Raw genomic sequence first — 19,177 nt, forward strand, 5'->3', positions numbered from 1 at the left:
AAGGCTTGACGACTGCGAGTGCCGCCTTGGTGGTTGATGTATGCGACGGCAGTGGCGTTGTCCGACTGGATCCGGATCTGCCTGCCCTCCAGCCACCGATGAAAGGCCAATAGGGCTAGATACACTGCCCTTATCTCCAGAATATTGATCTGAAGGGATGACTCTATCGGAGTCCAGGTTCCCTGAGCCCTGTGGTGGAGAAAAACCGCCCCCTACCCTGACAGGCTCGCGTCCGTGGTGACCACAGCCCAGGTTGGGGGTAGGAAGGATTTTCCCTGCGACAGAGAGTTGGGAAGGAGCCACCACTGAAGTGACGTCTTGGTTGCAAGGGAAAGAGAGACGTTCCTGTCGAGGGAAGTCGACCTCCTGTCCCATTTGCGGAGAATGTCCCACTGGAGTGGCCGCAGATGGAATTGCGCGAAGGGCACTGCCTCCATCGCTGCCACCATCTTCCCCAGGAAGTGCATAAGGCGCCTCAAGGGGTGTGACTGACCCCGAAGAAGAGACTGCACCCCTGCCTGCAGCGACAGCTGTTAGTCAGCGGTAGCATGACTACCGCTGACTGAGTATGAAACTCCATCCCAAGGTACGTCAGTGATTGGGTCGGTGTCAACTTGGATTTTGGGAAGTTCATGATCCACCCGAACTTCTGGAGAGTCGCCAGAGCGACGGAAAGGCTGTTTTGACACGCCATCTGAGAGGGTGCCCTGACCAGAAGATCGTCTAAGTAGGGAATCACCGAGTGGCCCTGATAGTGTAGGACCGCCACAACCGATGCCATGACCTTGGTGAACACCCGTGGGGCTGTCGCCAGGCCGAAAGGCAATGCCACGAACTGAAGGTGTTCGTCCCCGATGGCGAAACGCAAAAAGCGGCACATGGAGATAAGCATCCTTGATGTCGATCGATGCTAGGAAGTCTCCTTGTGACATCGAAGCGATGACCGAGCGGAGAGATTCCATCCGAAACCGTCTGGTGCTCACATGTCTGTTGAGCAGTTTGAGGTCCAGAACGGGACGGAACGAGCCGTCCTTCTTTGGCACCACAAACAAGTTGGAGTAAAAGCCGCGACCATGTTCCTGGGGGGGAACAGGGATCACAACTCCTTCTGTCTTCAGAGCGTTCACCGCCTGAAAAAGTGCATCGGCTTGCTCGGAGGGCGGAGAAGTTCTGAAGAAACGAGTCGGGGGACGAGAGCTGAACTCTATCCTGTAACCGTGAGACAGAATGTCTCTCACCCATCGGTCTTGAACATGTGGCCACCAGGTGTCGCAAAAGCGGGAGAGCCTGCCACCGACCGAGGATGCGGTTCGGGGATGCCGAGAGTCATGAAGAGGCCGCCTTGGAGGCATTGCCTCCGGCGGGTTTTTGGGGGCGTGGCTTAGCCCGCCACGCATAGGAGTTCCTCTGGCCTTTCTCCGGCCTGCTGGACGAAGAGGATTGAGGCTTGGCGGAGGGACGAAAGGACCGAAACCTCGATTGTATTTTCCGTTGCTGAGGTCTCTTCGGTTTGGACTGGGGTAAGGAGGAGTCCTTTCCCTTGGATTCCTTAATAATCTCATCCAATCGTTCGCCAAACAAGCGGTCGCCAGAAAACGGCAAACCGGTTAAGAACCTCTTGGAAGCCGAGTCTGCCTTCCATTCGCGCAGCCACATGGCCCTGCAGACTGCCACAGAGTTAGCTGATGCCACCGCTGTACGGCTAGCAGAGTCTAGAACTGCGTTCATGGCGTATGAAGAAAAAGCTGACGCCTGAGAAGTCAAAGACGCAACCTGCGGAGCAGAATTACGTGTGACCGCATTAATCTCAGCCAGACAAGCTGAGATAGCTTGGAGTGCCCACACGGCTGCAAAAGCCGGGGCAAAAGACGCGCCCGTGGCTTCATAGATGGATTTCACCAGGAGCTCTATCTGCCTGTCCGTGGCATCCTTTAGCGATGAGCCATCTGCAACCGATACCACAGATCTAGCCGCCAATCTAGAGACTGGGGGATCCACCTTGGGACATTGAGCCCAACCCTTAACTACGTCAGAGGGGAAGGGGTAACGTGTGTCAGTAAGGCGCTTAGTAAAGCGCTTGTCCGGAACCGCTCTGGGCTTCTGGACAGCATCTCTGAAGTTAGAGTGATCGAAAAACGCACTCCGTGTACGTTTAGGGAACCGAAACTGTTGTTTCTCCTGCTGAGAAGTCGACTCCTCTACAGGTGGCAGCGGGGGAGATATATCTAACACCTGGTTGATGGACGAGATAAGGTCATTTACTATGGCGTCCCCTTCAGGTGTATCAAGATTGAGAGCAACGTCAGGGTCAGAGCCCTGAGCTGCGACGTCCGCCTCGTCCTCCAGAGAGTCCTCAAGCTGGGAACCCGAGCAGCGTGAAGAAGTCGGGGAAGATTCCCAGCGGGCCCGCTTAGCCGGTCTGGGACTGTGGTCCGGGCAGGAGTCCTCCACGTGAGACCTAGGGCCCCCCCTGGGAACGCGCTGCGGCGCGGACAAAGAGGGGCCTGGAGGCGACGATCCAACAGGGCCCGGGGCCTGTGTAAGGACCGGTCTGGACTGCAAAGCTTCAAGCAGCTTGGCAGACCATTTGTCCATAGACTGAGCCATGGATTGTGAGAGTGACTCAGAGAGTTTTTCAGCAAAAACGGCAAACTCTGTCCCTGCCGCCTGGACAGGGAGAGCAGGGGGGTCTACCTGAGCCGAGGGGCCCACTAGTGACCGAGGCTCCGGCTGAGCAATCAAAACAGGGGTTGAGCATTGCTCACAGTGAGGGTAGGTGGAACCCGCAGGTAACTTAGCCGCACAAGAGGTACAGGTCGCAAAATAACCCTGTGCCTTGGCACCCTTGCTCCTTGTGGACGACATGCTGTTGTCTCCTAGGAGAGTGATCACTGAGGGTATATGGGAAAGGGTATACAGCCCGACCGAACAGAAATATATAAATATATAGTATCTATTCCGGCACCCTAAGGGGACCAGCACCGGGTGACCGGTGTGGCTTACCGACCGCTAAAAAGCGGAGCGTGTGTCCTCCAGATTCCCTGCCTTAGGTCTCCCAGCGTTGCAGAGCTCTTTCCTGGAAATCCTCCACCGGCAGAATGCCAAAAAAATGGCTGCCGGAGCTCTCTGGGGAGGAGTGGGGCCGTCGGCGGCGCTAGAAAAGTGCGGGAATCTGGAGTCCCCACAGTGATCAGTGAGGGGGAGGAAACATACAGGATGCTCCGGCCCTCACATCCGACGTCAGGTCGGCTGTCCCGCCCTTACCCCTGATAGACAGGCCCGGGGGCGGGAGTTTTGCTACTAGGCCGCAATTGAAGCCGGGGACTAAATTTAAGACCGCGCCCGACAAGCAGGCGCGGTCGGCGCGGACGTCCGTCACAAATAAGCAGCTGCTGCAGCGTCCGGGATGAAGGCGCTCCACGCACATCCCCCATGGGGACACAGAGTACCTTAGTGATGCAGGGCCCGGTCCCTGAGGATAAATAGACTCCTGTCCGACAGATTCCCACAGGGGCTGCGGAGGGAGCACGGTCCCAGTGAATGGATGACCGCTCAGGATCCCACTTCTCCCAGAGCCGCTAAGGGATGGTGAAGGAGACGGCATGAGGCTCCGGCCTTTGTACCCGCAATGGGTACCTCAACCTTAACAGCACCGCCGACGTAGTGGGGTGAGAAGGGAACATGCCGGGGGCCCCGTGGGGGCCCACTTTTCTTCCAACCGATTAACTAAAATGAGAATGCATGAGTGGATGTGTGCCTCCTTCCACACAAAGCATAAAACTGAGGAGCCCGTGATGCACGGGAGGGTGTACAGGCAGAGGGGAGGGGTTACACTTTTTAAAGTGTAATACTTTGTGTGGCCTCCGGAGGCAGAAGCTATACACCCAATTGTCTGGGTCTCCCAATGGAGCGACAAAGAAAGGGAACGTTTTTCATGTACAGTGGTAAATACAGGATGAAGGCCGGCTTTCGGGCACTGAACATGGTGGAGATAACCGCGGGAGAGAATCTTGCTCTTGTTAAAGTCTAGGTCTCAATGGCCAGGCCATCAGCTTCAGGGCTCTGAAGTTCTAATGGGAAATGGGCTCTTGGGTCACCAGGTCTGGGATGCTTAAGAGGCGCCATGAGCAATTGTACTAATTCGACGTCCCAGGCGCGCCTGGGCCAGTCCGGTGCTATTAGTATCACCGGAACTTCTTCTGCCTTGATCTTCCTGATTACTCGCGGCAGCAGGGGCAGAGCTGGAAATATGTAAAGTAGACGGAAGCGACTTCAGGAGGAGACTAGAGCATCCGCGCCAATGGACTGGGGATCACACTGACCTGGCTAAGAACGCGGGTACCTTTGCGTTCAACCTTGAGGCCATTAGATCCACGTCTGGTGTGCCCCAGCAAGTGCAGATGTATGGGAACACTTCTGGGTGGAGAAACCACTCTCCGGCGGCCAGGCCTTGGCAACGTAGAAGGTCCGCCGCCCAGTTCTTTACTCCCGGTATGTGTACCGCTGAAATCACAGACCCCGTCGATTCGGCCCAGGTTAGGATCCTGGGGAGCTCCAGATAAGCTGTCTTGCTGCTGGTACCTCCCTGCCGATTGACAAAGGCCACAGCTGTTGCATTGTCCAATTTAACCCGAATCAAACGACTTGCTAGCAGATGGGGGAAACGACCTGAGCGCGAGAAAGGTCACGCTGATTTTCAGGATGATTTCTGGGAAGGGAAGACTCCTGGGGCATCCAACATCCCGAAGCAGTGTGGAGCCAGTACGCTGCTCCCCAGCCTAAGAGGCTGGCATCCCTGGTCAGGAGTAGCCAGTCCACTTGGGAGAGAAAATCTCCCTCTCGATATGGAAGAGGGCTGAAGCCACCAGAAAAGCGCATACCTCACTGAAGGTGTCAGGTGAAAAATTCATCCAAGGAAAAAAGGGGCTCTTGTTCCAGGGCAGCTAGAAGCGCCAGCTGCAGTGGGCAGTGGTGTGGCTATAGCCGCCGCTATCCTACCTAGCACTCTCACACTGAATCGTATGGAGCGAGAGAAGTACGTAGAAGGCAGTGTACCGCCTGTTGTAGAGCGGTCGCCTTGTCTTGAGGGCGAAATATCAAGCCCCGAAGGGTGTCCAGGGACATGCCCAGGAAGGTGACGGATTTTGATGGGACCGGGGATGATTTGACTGGAGTCAGAAGCCACCCTAAGCGGGATAGGGTGCCCACAGAGATCTGCAAGCTGGTTGAGCCCTTGATGAGGAGGTCATCCAAGCAAGGCAGAACAGCCACTCTCCTGGCGTGAAGGGCACTCATGGCGGCCGCCATGACCTTGGTGAAGACCCTTGGTGCTGTGGCAGGGCCGAGGGTAGGGCTGCAAATGAAAAAAGAAGTCCTGATCCGCAAAGCGGAAGAACTTTTGGTGAGCTGGGGTGATGGGTATGTGCAAGTATGCGTCCCTGATAGCTATGGAGGCAAGGAATTCTCCTTCGACCATAAAGGTAATAATGGACCATAAGAACTCCATTCTGAATCTCCTTACGTGCACGTTTGCTCAGGTGTTAGAGGTCCAGGATGGGTCGAACTGACTCGTCCTTTTTTGGGGACCACAAGAGGTTGGAATAGAAGGCCTTGAACCTCTCACCGTCCGGAACAGGTACCATCACCCCCGCCGTTTGGAGGGAGTGAATTGCTGAGGAGAAGGCCTCGCGGTGTTTTGGAGCCTTTTTGGGGGAATTTGAGAGAAAAGACCGACCCGGGAATCGGGTCCGGAATTCAATGTGGTAACCGGAAGACACAGGGTGTCGCACCCATTTGTGGTCTGAGGCGGCAGCCCAGATGGAGGAGGATGAGACTCCTCGGTCTTTGTCTCGACTGCCAGGACAAGGTGGACTCGGGAAGGGCTGAGAAGGTCGGGCCATACGTGTCTAGTAAAAAACGTCCTGGGCTAGAGTTGAGGGAGGGAGGTACTCTTTTCGTCCCGAGGCGTCAGGAAAAAGAGCCTGTCCAGACGATCGCCAAACCATTGGTCTGGAAAGGAGTACTGTGAGAGGCTTGTTAGGGACCGAGTCCGCTCTCCATTATCGGAACCAGAGGGCCTTACGGATGGCTATGGTATTTGAGGCGGCAATAACTGCGCAGGTAGCAGCGTCGAGGGAGGCCTGCATGAGGTATTCCACCGCCGCAGCAATGTGAACTGTTACATCTGTGAGGGTCTAAGGAAAACTGCTATTCCTGGTGCCTGTGTGACCCACATGGAAGGAGAGAGGGACCCGCGGCCTCAAGGCGGAGCGATCGAGCTGCTCCACTTGTCTGTCTGCCGGGTCCTTGAAGGAGGATCCATCAAGTAAAAGACAGGAGGGTCCTTCAGGCAGGCGGGAAGCCGGGTGAGGGTCCACCGAGGCCGGATCGGCTCAGCCCTTAGAGACAGCTAAGCCAAAGGGGTACCAGGACTCCATGAGTTTACGGATACCGAAGCGGCGTGAAAATTTTTTTTTTTGAGGTTTCTTCACCCTTTTAAAGGAGACTGCAGGGTCAGTAGTAGTGGATGGGAGATTTTCCACATGCAGAGTTTGATTGATTGCTGCAATAAGGGAGTCCATCGCAGCTGGATCGCTCGGGGAGGTTGAACTTGAAACCAAGGAATCCTCCTGGTACAAACATCATTCCCCTTCGTCCGGCTGCTCAGAGACCGCGGAACATGTGGAAGAACCCCATCTGTGTACCCCAGAGGGAGAACCCTGGGGGTCATGCCCTTTTTCTGATCTGCAACCGGTGAAGCAGAGGGCTGATTCTTATCAGAAGGACCCTCTATAGAGGTGTCATCAGGACGCGTTCTGTCCAGGGGCCCCGAGGGGTGTGAGGACGATGTTGTATAGCCAGCACCGGGTTCTTGGAACTGTGCCTATTCCGGGGGACTGGGAGCCATAGGCTCTGGGCTGGCAGCGGTTGCTGCAGTGGTGACGGGGGGGGGGGGTTGGGAGCTACAGTGGCACCGGACTCATGGAAGGAAGAGGTGCTATCAAACCCTAGTAGTTCAGTGTGGCAGGTAGTGCAGGCTGAACATTAGAAGTCTTATAGCTGTTACTGTAGTTGTGCAGGGCATAAAACATGTGACTGCAGCCGTAGCTTATCGCGTGTCAGAGGGGGCGGGGCTTAGCTCCGACAAGAACGTCGACATGAGGAAATATAATAAAATGGTGGGAAGGGATGCCCCTTCCCCCCTCCAGCCCTGCACAACAACGGTGGACAGAAAAAAAAAAAAAAAACAAACAAACTCCATATGTGTACCGCAGCTGCGGCTGCACTGAGTCCTGGGATCTCTCCCCCTCTCCCCGCCACAGGTGGAATGCTATGCATGGGCAAACAGCCCATGTGAATTCAGACCATGACCTCTGCTCCAATTCATGTCAGGAAGGATTCCTCAGTTAAAAATTCCTGTCAGGGAAGAGTCCTCAGGTAAAATTCCTGTCAGGAAGGATTCCCCAGGTAAAATTCCTGTCAGGAAGGATTCCCCAGGTAAAATTCCAGTCAGGAAGGATTCCCCAGGTAAAATTCCAGTCAAGGAGGATTCCTCAGGTAAAATTCCTGTCAGGGAGGATTCCTCAGGTAAAATTTGCTGAGGAGGGGAGGGCCGGCGCTGAGGAGGGGAGGGCCGGCGCTGAGGAGGGGAGGGCCGGCGCTGAGGAGGGGAGGGCCGGCGCTGAGGAGGGGAGGGCCGGCGCTGAGGAGGGGAGGGCCGGCGCTGAGGAGGGGAGGGCCGGCGCTGAGGAGGGGAGGGCCGGCGCTGAGGAGGGGAGGGCCGGCGCTGAGGAGGGGAGGGCCAACGCTGAGGAGGGGAGGGCCAACGCTGAGGAGGGGAGGGCCAACGCTGAGGAGGGGAGGGCCAACGCTGAGGAGGGGAGGGCCAACGCTGAGAAGGGGAGGGCCAACGCTGAGAAGGGGAGGGCCAACGCTGAGGAGGGGAGGGCCGGCGCTGAGGAGGGGAGGGCCGGCGCTGAGGAGGGGAGGGCCAACGCTGAGGAGGGGAGGGCCAACGCTGAGGAGGGGAGGGCCAACGCTGAGGAGGGGAGGGCCAACGCTGAGGAGGGGAGGGCCAACGCTGAGGAGGGGAGGGCCAACGCTGAGGAGGGGAGGGCCGGCGCTGAGGAGGGGAGGGCCGGCGCTGAGGAGGGGAGGGCCGGCGCTGAGGAGGGGAGGGCCGGCGCTGAGGAGGGGAGGGCCGGCGCTGAGGAGGGGAGGGCCGGCGCTGAGGAGGGGAGGGCCGGCGCGGAGGAGGGGAGGGCCGGCGCGGAGGAGGGGAGGGCCGGCGCGGAGGAGGGGAGGGCCGGCGCTGAGGGGAGGGAGGGATTTATCTCCCTCTCTACTCCATTGCCAGCTATTGCCATTCTCGCTCTGCACTTGCGGAACACTGGTGTACTGCGAGTGCAGTGCGATTTTTCTTTCGCCTCATAGACTTGAATGGGTGCGAGAGAAAGAGACTCGATTTACACCCGTAGCATGCTGCAACTGTTTTCTCGGTCTTGTTAGGGATGAGAAAATAATCGCTCATGGGTGCTGGCCCATAGGCTAATATTGGTCCGAGTGGAATGCGATGTTTTATCGCATTCCACTCGCTCCGATTTTCATGCCATGTGGCTTAGGCCGAACAGTCCTAGTTGAAGGGGAAAAAATATGTTGCAAGCAGTGACAGTGGAAAGAAACCTCCTCATGTGAAGCAGAGGTAAACGCATCCTCATCTTGGAGGGCATCTCTAACTGCCTAGTCCTTTGACTTAGAAAAAAAAGGAGTGCTAAGAGTCTAAGGAGAAGGTATACCCACCAGGCGCAGCCAACACGTCTTTTCCACTTGAAGTCTCCTAATAGCAATTCTTATACCCACGGTGCGAGTCCCCACTGAGATTACAGTCCGCCATAATTGTGTATATATACCTTATGCAATCGATAAATATTCTGCATCAGGAAGCGGAATGCGTTGTACCACGGAAGGAAAACATCTTTCAGGACATCGCGGACCCCTTCTTCCTTAAAGCGCAAGTTCTCTGCTCTCACGACTGGAGAATTTATTAAGTATAATCTGAAAATGTAGATAAGAAGGGAATTTTGTTTACTTACCGTAAATTCCTTTTCTTCTAGCTCCAATTGGGAGACCCAGACAATTGGGTGTATAGCTTCTGCCTCCGGAGGCCACACAAAGTATTACACTTAAAAGTGTAAAGCCCCTCCCCTTCTGCCTATACACCCCCCGTGCATCACGGGCTCCTCAGTTTTGGTGCAAAAGCAAGAAGGAGGAAAAGTTATAAATTGGTTTAAAGTAAATTCAATCCGAAGGAATTTTCGGAGAACTGAAACCATTCAACATGAACAACATGTGTACACAAAGAACAACAGCCCCAAGGGAACAGGGGCGGGTGCTGGGTCTCCCAATTGGAGCTAGAAGAAAAGGAATTTACGGTAAGTAAACAAAATTCCCTTCTTCTTTGTCGCTCCATTGGGAGACCCAGACAATTGGGACGTCCAAAAGCAGTCCCTGGGTGGGTAAAATAATACCTCGTAATAGAGCCGTAAAACGGCCCTTTCCTACAGGTGGGCAACCGCCGCCTGAAGGACTTGCCTACCTAGGCTGGCATCCGCCGAAGCATAGGTATGCACCTGATAGTGTTTCGTGAAAGTGTGCAGGCTCGACCAGGTAGCCGCCTGACACACCTGCTGAGCCGTAGCCTGGTGCCGCAAAGCCCAGGACGCACCCACGGCTCTGGTAGAATGGGCTTTCAGCCCTGAGGGAACCGGAAGCCCAGAAGATCGGTAAGCTTCGAGAATAGGTTCCTTGATCCACCGAGCCAGGGTTGATTTGGAAGCCTGTGACCCTTTACGCTGGCCAGCGACAAGGACAAAGAGTGCATCCGAGCGGCGCAGGGGCGCTGTACGAGAAATGTAGAGTCTGAGTGCTCTCACCAGATCTAACGAGTGCAAATCCTTTTCACACTGATGAACTGGATGAGGACAAAAAGAGGGTAAGGAGATATCCTGATTGAGATGAAAGGGGGATACCACCTTAGGGAGAATTCCGGTACCGGACGCAGAACCACCTTGTCCTGGTGAAACACCAGGAAAGGGGCTTTGCATGACAGCGCTGCTAGCTCAGACACTCTCCGAAGTGATGTGACTGCCACTAGGAAGGCCACTTTCTGCGAAAGGCGTGAGAGAGAAATATCCCTCATTGGCTCGAAAGGTGGCTTCTGAAGAGCCATCAGCACCCTGTTCAGATCCCAGGGTTCTAACGGCCGCTTGTAAGGAGGGACTATGTGACAAACCCCCTGCAGGAACGTGCGTACCTGTGGAAGTCTGGCTAGGCGCTTCTGAAAAAACACAGAGAGCGCTGAGACTTGTCCCTTAAGAGAGCCGAGCGACAACCCTTTTTCCAATCCGGATTGAAGGAAGGAAAGATAAGTGGGCAAGGCAAATGGCCAGGGAGAAACACCCTGATCAGAGCACCAAGATAGGAATATCCTCCACGTCCTGTGGTAGATCTTGGCGGACGTTGGTTTCCTAGCCTGTCTCATAGTGGCAATGACCTCTTGAGATAACCCTGAAGACGCTAGGATCCAGGACTCAATGGCCACACAGTCAGGTTGAGGGCCGCAGAATTCAGATGGAAAAACGGCCCTTGAGACAGCAAGTCTGGTCGGTCTGGTAGTGCCCACGGTTGGCCCACCGTGAGATGCCACAGATCCGGGTACCACGACCTCCTCGGCCAGTCTGGAGCGACGAGGATGGCGCGGCGGCAGTCGGACCTGATCTTGCGTAACACTCTGGGCAACAGTGCCAGAGGAGGAAACACATAAGGAAGTTGAAACTGCGACCAATCCTGAACTAAGGCGTCTGCCGCCAGAGCTCTGTGATCTAGAGACCGTGCCATGAATGTTGGGACCTTGTTGTTGTGCCGGGACGCCATTAGGTCGACGTCCGGCATCCCCCAGCGGCAACAGATCTCCTGAAACACGTCCGGGTGAAGGGACCATTCCCCTGCGTCCATGCCCTGGCGACTGAGAAAGTCTGCTTCCCAGTTTTCTACGCCCGGGATGTGAACTGCGGATATGGTGGAGGCCGTGGCTTCCACCCACATCAGAATCCGCCGGACTTCCTCGAAGGCTTGCCGACTGCGTGTTCCCCCTTGGTGGTTGATGTATGCCACCGCTGTGGAGTTGTCCGACTGAATTCGGATCTGCTTGCCTTCCAGCCACGGCTGGAACGCCTTTAGGGCAAGATACACTGCCCTTATCTCCAGAACATTGATCTGAAGAGAGGACTCTGTCGGAGTCCAGGTTCCCTGAGCCCTGTGGTGGAGAAAGACCGCTCCCCACCCTGACAGGCTCGCGTCCGTCGTGACCACAGCCCATGATGGGGGAAGGAAGGATTTCCCCTTCGACAGAGAAGTGGGGAGAAGCCACCACTGAAGGGAAGCCTTGGCTGCCCGTGAAAGGGAGACGTTCCTGTCGAGGGACGTCGACTTCCTGTCCCATTTGCGGAGAATGTCCCATTGAAGTGGACGCAGATGAAACTGCGCAAAAGGAACTGCCTCCATTGCTGCTACCATCTTCCCTAGGAAGTGCATGAGGCGCCTCAGGGGGTGTGACTGGCCTTGAAGGAGAGATTGCACCCCTGTTTGTAGTGAACGCTGCTTGTCCAGCGGAAGCTTCACTATCGCTGAGAGAGTATGAAACTCCATGCCAAGATATGTCAGTGATTGGGCCGGTGTCAGATTTGACTTTGGAAAATTGATGATCCACCCGAAACTCTGGAGAGTCTCCAGAGCGACGTCCAGGCTGCGTTGGCATGCCACTTGAGAGGGTGCCTTGACCAGCAGATCGTCTAAGTAAGGGATCACCGAGTGTCCCTGAGAGTGAAGGACTGCTACCACTGCTGCCATGACCTTGGTGAAGACCCATGGTGCTGTCGCCAGGCCGAAAGGCAGTGCCACGAACTGAAGGTGTTCGTCCCCTATGGCGAAACGCAGGAAGCGCTGATGCTCTGGTGCAATCGGTACGTGGAGATAAGCATCTTTGATGTCGATTGATGCCAGGAAGTCTCCTTGGGACATTGAGGCGATGACGGAGCGGAGCGATTCCATCCGGAACCGCCTGGTTTTTACGTGTTTGTTGAGCAGTTTTAGGTCCAGAACAGGCCGGAAGGATCCGTCCTTTTTCGGTACCACAAACAAGTTGGAGTAAAAACCGTGACCCTGTTGCTGAAGAGGAACAGGGATCACCACTCCTTCCGCCTTCAGAGTGCACACCGCCTGAAGAAGAGCATCGGCTCTCTCGGGGGGCGGAGATGTTCTGAAAAATCGAGTCGGAGGACGAGAGCTGAACTCTATCCTGTAACCGTGGGATAGAATGTCTCTCACCCATCGGTCTTTGACCTGTGGCAGCCAGGTGTCGCAAAAGCGGGAAAGCCTGCCACCGACCGAGGATGCGGTGTGAGGAGGCCGAAAGTCATGAGGAGGCCGCCTTGGGAGCGGTTCCTCCGGCGGTCTTTTTAGGACGTGACTTAGACCGCCATGAATCGGAGTTCCTCTGATCCTTTTGAGGCCTTTTGGACGAGGAGAACTGAGACCTTCCCGCGGGCCGAAAGGACCGAAACCTCGATTGTGCCTTCCGTGGTTGAGGTCTGTTTGGTTTGGACTGGGGTAAGGATGAGTCCTTTCCCTTGGATTGTTTAATGATTTCGTCCAATCGTTCACCAAACAGGCGGTCGCCAGAAAATGGCAAACCGGTTAAGAACTTTTTGGAAGCGGAGTCTGCCTTCCATTCACGTAACCACATGGCCCTGCGGACTGCCACCGAATTGGCGGATGCTACCGCCGTACGGCTCGTAGAGTCCAGGACAGCATTAATGGCGTAGGACGCAAACGCCGACGCCTGAGAGGTTAAGGACACCACTTGCGGAGCAGATGTACGTGTGACTGCATTAATCTGCGCATGACAAGCTGAGATAGCTTGGAGTGCCCATACGGCTGCGAATGCTGGAGCAAAAGACACGCCGATAGCTTCATAGATGGATTTCAACCATAGTTCCATCTGTCTGTCAGTGGCATCTTTGAGTGAAGCCCCATCTTCCACTGCAACTATGGATCTAGCCGCCAGTCTGGAGACAGGAGGATCCACCTTAGGACACTGAGCCCAGCCCTTGACAACGTCAGGGGGGAAGGGATAACGTGTATCCTTAAGGCGCTTGGAAAAACGCTTATCTGGACAAGCTCGGTGTTTCTGGACTGCCTCTCTGAAGTCGGAGTGATCCAGAAACATACTCAATGGACGCTTGGGAGATCTGAAACGGAATTTCTCCTGCTGAGAAGCTGACTCCTCAATTGTAGGAGCTGGTGGAGAAATATCCAACACCTGATTGATGGTTGCTATAAGGTCATTCACTATGGCGTCACAATCAGGTGTATCCAGGTTGAGCGCGGTCTCAGGGTCAGAATCCTGATCTGCTACCTCCGCATCATCATCCAGAGAGTCCTCCTGCTGAGACCCTGAACAATGTGATGAAGTCGAGGGAATTTCCCAGCGACCCCGCTTAGGCGGCCTGGGACTGCGGTCCATGTCAGAGACCTCACCCTGGGACCCATGGTTCACCCCAGGAGCACTTTGCAGGTCCAAATGAGGGGGGCCTGGGGTCAATGATTGAACAGTGCCCTGGGCCTGAGTTACCGGTCTGGACTGTAAGGCTTCTAGTATCCTAGCAGACCATTTATCCATAGTCTCAGACAGTTTGTCAGCAAATACTGCAAACTCCGTCCCTGTCACCTGGACAGTGGTAGCAGGTGGTTCCACCTGGGCCACCAGTAGCAGAGGCTCCGGCTGAGTAAGTGCCACAGGGGCCGAGCATTGCACACAATGAGGGTCAGTGGAACCTGCCGGTAGTATAGTCGCACATGAGGTACAGGTTGCAAAGTAAGCCTGTGCTTTGGCACCCTTGCTATTTGCGAACGACATGCTGTTGTCTCCTCTGAGTACAATCCAGGAGGGTATATAGCCAAAAATCAACAGTGCGACCGTACAGTGTAGATGTATAGCATATAAGCATATATATATATGTACACTCCGGCACTCAGTGGGGCCAGCACCTCAGGTGCTGCTTACCGACCGCTCAAAGCGGTTGTGTGATCACCAGCTTCCCTGCCTGGGCCTCCCATAGCTTTCTCTCCTCTCCAGCGTCAGAAGAGCTGACAGGAATGGCTGCCGGCGTTCTGTGGGGAGGAGGGGGCCGAGGGCGTGCCCTAGAAAGTGCGGGAATCTGGAGCCCCACTGAGCTGAATGAGGGGGGAGGAGGATACAGAGTATGCTCCAGCCCTCAGCGCTGACGTTCTGTGCAGCGTCCCGCCCTTCCCCTGACTGACAGGCCTGGGGGCGGGAATATGCGCTACTAGGCCGCAAAAGCCGGGGACTAAAGTTATAAGCGCGGCCGGCATATAAGCGCGGTCGGCGCGGTAGTCCCCGGCGCACTAACACACCCAGCCGTGCTGAAGTGTATATGGTACCAGCGCTCCATGCGCGGTCCCCACGGGGACACAGAGTACCTCACAGCGCGGCCTTGCGCGGTCGTCCCCGTCGCACTAACACACCCAGCAGTGCTGCAGTGTATATGGCACCAGCGCTCCATGCGCGGTCCTCACGGGGACACAGAGTACCTTACAGTAGCAGGGCCTTGTCCCTGACGATACTCGGCTCCTGTCCAGCAGATTCCCCAGGGGCTGCGGAGGGAGCACGGCCTCAGTGCCTGGAGACCGAATAGGATCCCACTTCACCCAGAGCCCATTAAGGGATGGGGAAGGAAAACAGCATGTGGCTCCTGCCTATGTACCCGCAATGGGTACCTCAACCTTAACAGCACCGCCGACCAGAGTGGGGTGAGAAGGGAGCATGCTGGGGGCCCTATATGGGCCCTCTTTTCTTCCATCCGACATAGTCAGCAGCTGCTGCTGACTGAGATGTGGAGCTATGCGTGGATGTCAGCCTCCTTCGCACAAAGCATAAAAACTGAGGAGCCCGTGATGCACGGGGGGTGTATAGGCAGAAGGGGAGGGGCTTTACACTTTTAAGTGTAATACTTTGTGTGGCCTCCGGAGGCAGAAGCTATACACCCAATTGTCTGGGTCTCCCAATGGAGCGACAAAGAAATATGGTGTAATCTCCGCCTGCCGCTGTGATGAACTCAGGGCAGGAAAAATAAATCATCCCTTCTGATCACTACTGAAATAGAAGCAAATTAAAGGTAAACTGTCAGGAGGATTTCACCCCCCCCCCCCAAACTATATATATGCACACGCAGCTCTTTCAAAGACAAATCCAGCAATATCTTTACATGGACGGTCATCTTCATCTAATACTGAGAAATCAGCGTTTTAAATGATATGCAAATGAAGCTGGAGAGCCATGGTAGATCTGAAGCCTCCGTCACTCCAGCTCTGTTCTCCAACCAGCGCCACCTCCTCCCGCGTGACTGTCAGCCTCTATTATTGTGTGACTGCAGGGAAAGGTTCAACCAGTCAAGTAAAAGTAGGTGGTGCTGGGCAGGGAATAGACCTGGAGTAACGGAGGCTTTAGATCTACTCTTCAGCTGCATTTAAATATCAATTCAAACAGTGATTTCTCAGGAATGGGGGAACGGACTGGCCATGTAAAGCTATTGCTGGACTTGGTTTTAAAGAGCTATGTCCGCATATAAATAGTTGGGGGAGTGAAATCCTGATGGCAGAATCCTCCCTTTGACAAACCAAGAAAGCCCATGGGCCCAGCTCTGCACCAATGACATAAATCTGTCCCCGCGCTCCCTGGTGTGAGCCGGGTATCTGTAGACCACTACCCTTTAGTCGTAAGCTCATCCTGGCACATCACAATTGCAGCCCTTACAAAGTAACTTTGCTCCAACTGAAGCCCCTTACTGTTACCAAAAGTGCCCCCCCACAACACAGTATGATACCATATAGTGAATTCCTCCTTCCTCCACAGTACGCTCCACATACAGAGTATGATGAGCCCAAGATACTCCCCGCCGCACAATATGATATCCCCTCAGTGACCCCAACACAGTATGTTGGCCCCGACACCCAGTAGGATGGCCCCCACAGTCCCTTACAAAGTATGATGGCCGGCACACAGCAGTCCATACAGTATAATGTTCCCCACACCCCTCCACAAAGTATGACTGTCCGCCCACAGCACTCCACACAGTATGATGGACACCACTCTGTATGAAGTTCCTCACATAGCCCTCAAAACAGTATAATGTCTCACACATAGTCATCCAAACAGTATAATGGCCCTCATATAGCCCTCCAAATAGTAAAATGGCCTCCATATAGCTCTCCAAACAGTGTAATAAACCCACAAAACTCTTCATACAAAATGATGGCCCCCACAGAACCCTCCACATACAGTATAATGGCCCCCACTAGCTCACAACACTGTATAATGGTCCCCACAGAGTGTTCCAAACACTAGAATAGTGTAATAATAGCTTCTACAAAGCCCTCCAAAGTAATACCAAAAAAGGTCCAATCAATAGTGAAATGTAAATCCCTCCAAACAGTATAATTAGCCATCATATAGACCTCTAAATAGTATAACGAGCTCTCCAAACAGTATAATTAGCCCCCATACAGACCTCCAAATGGTATAATGGCCCCCACAGTGCTCTAAACAGTATAAATGCTGCCCCCCCCACTTAGCATAATGACTTCAACATAGACTTCCAAATAGAATAATAGCCCCCACATGAACCTTCAAATAATATAATGACTCCCCTCCCCCTTATAGCCTTCCAAATAGTATAATGACCTCCACCATATAACTCTCCAAACAGTATAACGGCCCCATCAAAACCCTTCAAACAGTATACTGTCCACCATGTAGTCCTCAAAACAGTATAATGGCCCTCAAATAGCCCTCCAAATACTAAAATAGCCCCCACATAGCCATTCAAACAGTATAATGGCCCCCACATAGCCCTCCAGACAGTATAATAGCCCCCAAATAGCATAAAGGCTCTAACAATACACTCATTGAAATAAAAAAATAAATACCTCTCCCCATTGCTTCCGTCTCTCTCAGGTGTGTGGTCAGAAGCTCTGAACAGCAGGCGTGATGCAGTGACTTCATGCGCTGACACGTCAGAAATGCAGGGAGAATGATGGAGGAGGGAGCCGATGGCTCTGTGCTCCGTCATTGCTTTCAACTTAATCTGCATCCAGGATGCAGGTACAGTTGAAAGTGTGACCCCGGCCAGAAGTTCGGCCTTCACAGTAAAGTCGCCTGAACTGCCCCACTACTCACGGGCCCCATAGCATCCATGTGGTCTGCCGCTATTAGTGGCACACCTATGAGGGGCACAGATCAACAACCACAATATACAACACATTATCATTGAATGGTCACTGGGGTAAGCCCAAAGTATCTAGTCAGTGCTGGAGGAGACTTTCACACCCTGCTGGACTTAGATATCAGGGTGAGGAAGCGTCACAGGTACTATGAGCGCCTCACATCTTACCTGAGGGCGTCTGCTCCATAATTATTAATCACGTGCATAGGGTCAGGGTAATTCTTCTTACTTTTACTCATTTTTTGACCATCACTATCACATAAAAGAAAAAAAATATATAATAAAATATAATACATCAGAAACCAGAGAAAAATTGAGCAAGCCCTGTAAGTACAATGAGCCTTGCAAAGCCAAGATTCATGATGTTACAGAATCAAGAGCATAGTACTAACTGTAGAGGGTGGAAATACCTGGCCAAGACCAGACCATTGACGATGACGTTCTTGAACGGTGGCTGACCAAAGAGAGCAGTAGAGAGGACCAAGAGGGTGTAGAACCTAGAGGGGAACACGGCAGACACTATGGATATAGCTCCATGGTACGTCCATACCTGCCTGGCATCCTGCCTGTTACTCACCACCCTCGAGTCTGGTCGATGCCTTCAGCAATGAAATCAGCTGGGAAAGTGTCTTCAAACTCCTTCCTATTCTGGAAAGGGTAGTGAACCTGAGCGTAGGGCATGCTGCCGCTCTCAAACCAGCAGTCAAACACTTCAGTGACGCGGCGCAGGACACCCTTACCACAACGAGATGGGATAGTCAGGTGATCCACACTGCAGAGACATTTCCTAGTTATGTACAGGCCACCAAGCACGCTGGAGACATCACACCACCACATCCGGCAGACTCACCTTTCACGGTGCAGGTCTGTGACTTTACAACCAGTCAGCTCCTCCAGCTCCGCAAAGGATCCCACACAGACAACCTGGAAAGACAAGCCTGCACATATGTAATCATGGCGGCCACCACCAATCTGCCAACCAATGGGATATTTCAAAAGAGTGTGTGCTTGTATAAGGACTCAAGGGGGAGCGCGTATAGGGTGGCAAGAGCATATAGGGAGGCAAGGGGGGAGCGAGAGCGTGTAGGGAGGCAAGAGCATATAGGGAGGCAAGGGGGGCGCGAGAGCGTGTAGGGAGGCAAGGGGGTGAGAGAGCGAGTAGAGACACGAGGGGGGAAGAGCGGGAAGAGAGGCGATGGTGGACAAAATGGTGTAGGGAGGCGAGGGGGGAGCAAGAGTGTGTAAGGAGGCAAGGGGTGGAGTGTTTGGGAACACAAGGGGGAATAGCGTGTAGGGAGGTGAGGGGGTGGGGGGAGATAGCGTTTAGGGAGGTGAGGGGTGGGGGAGCGTGTAGGGAAGTGAGGGGGTGGGGTGGTTATAGCATGTAGGGGGACGAGGGGGGAGCATGTAGGGAGGCGAGGGGGGGGAAGTGTGTGTAGGGAGGCAAAGGGGGAAGCGCGTGTAGAGAGGCAAAGGGGAAGCGCGTGTAGGGAGGGGAAGCGCGTGTAGGGAGGGGAAGCGCGTGTAGGGAGGGGAAGCGCGTGTAGGGAGGGGAAGCGCGTGTAGGGAGGGGAACGCGTGTAGGGAGGGGAACGCGTGTAGGGAGGGGAAGCGCGTGTAGGGAGGGGAAGCGCGTGTAGGGAGGGAAAGCGCGTGTAGGGAGGGGAAGCGCGTGTAGGGAGGGGAAGCGCGTGTAGGGAGGGGAAACGCGTGTAGGGAGGGGAAACGCGTGTAGGGAGGGGAAACGCGTGTAGGGAGGGGAAACGCGTGTAGGGAGGGGAAACGCGTGTAGGGAGGGGAAACGCGTGTAGGGAGGG

The 19,177-nt window shown here is 54.4% G+C and overlaps 1 protein-coding gene across 1 annotated transcript in view; it reads right to left on the minus strand.

Moving 5' to 3' along the window:
- Nucleotides 1–19,177, minus strand: part of IARS1 (isoleucyl-tRNA synthetase 1) — a 150,938-nt gene that overhangs the window by 69,319 nt on the left and 62,442 nt on the right. Inside the window, exons 15-19 of the mRNA XM_075321722.1 lie at nt 18,211–18,284; nt 17,938–18,132; nt 17,771–17,857; nt 17,529–17,612; nt 8,910–9,054 (exon numbers count right to left, since the gene is read on the minus strand). Of these exons, the coding sequence (XP_075177837.1) occupies nt 8,910–9,054; nt 17,529–17,612; nt 17,771–17,857; nt 17,938–18,132; nt 18,211–18,284 (585 nt within the window). The remainder of the gene's footprint in view (nt 1–8,909; nt 9,055–17,528; nt 17,613–17,770; nt 17,858–17,937; nt 18,133–18,210; nt 18,285–19,177) is intronic.

The sequence above is a fragment of the Anomaloglossus baeobatrachus genome, chromosome 8 (assembly GCF_048569485.1).
Source record: "Anomaloglossus baeobatrachus isolate aAnoBae1 chromosome 8, aAnoBae1.hap1, whole genome shotgun sequence".
Taxonomy (NCBI): domain Eukaryota; kingdom Metazoa; phylum Chordata; class Amphibia; order Anura; family Aromobatidae; genus Anomaloglossus; species Anomaloglossus baeobatrachus.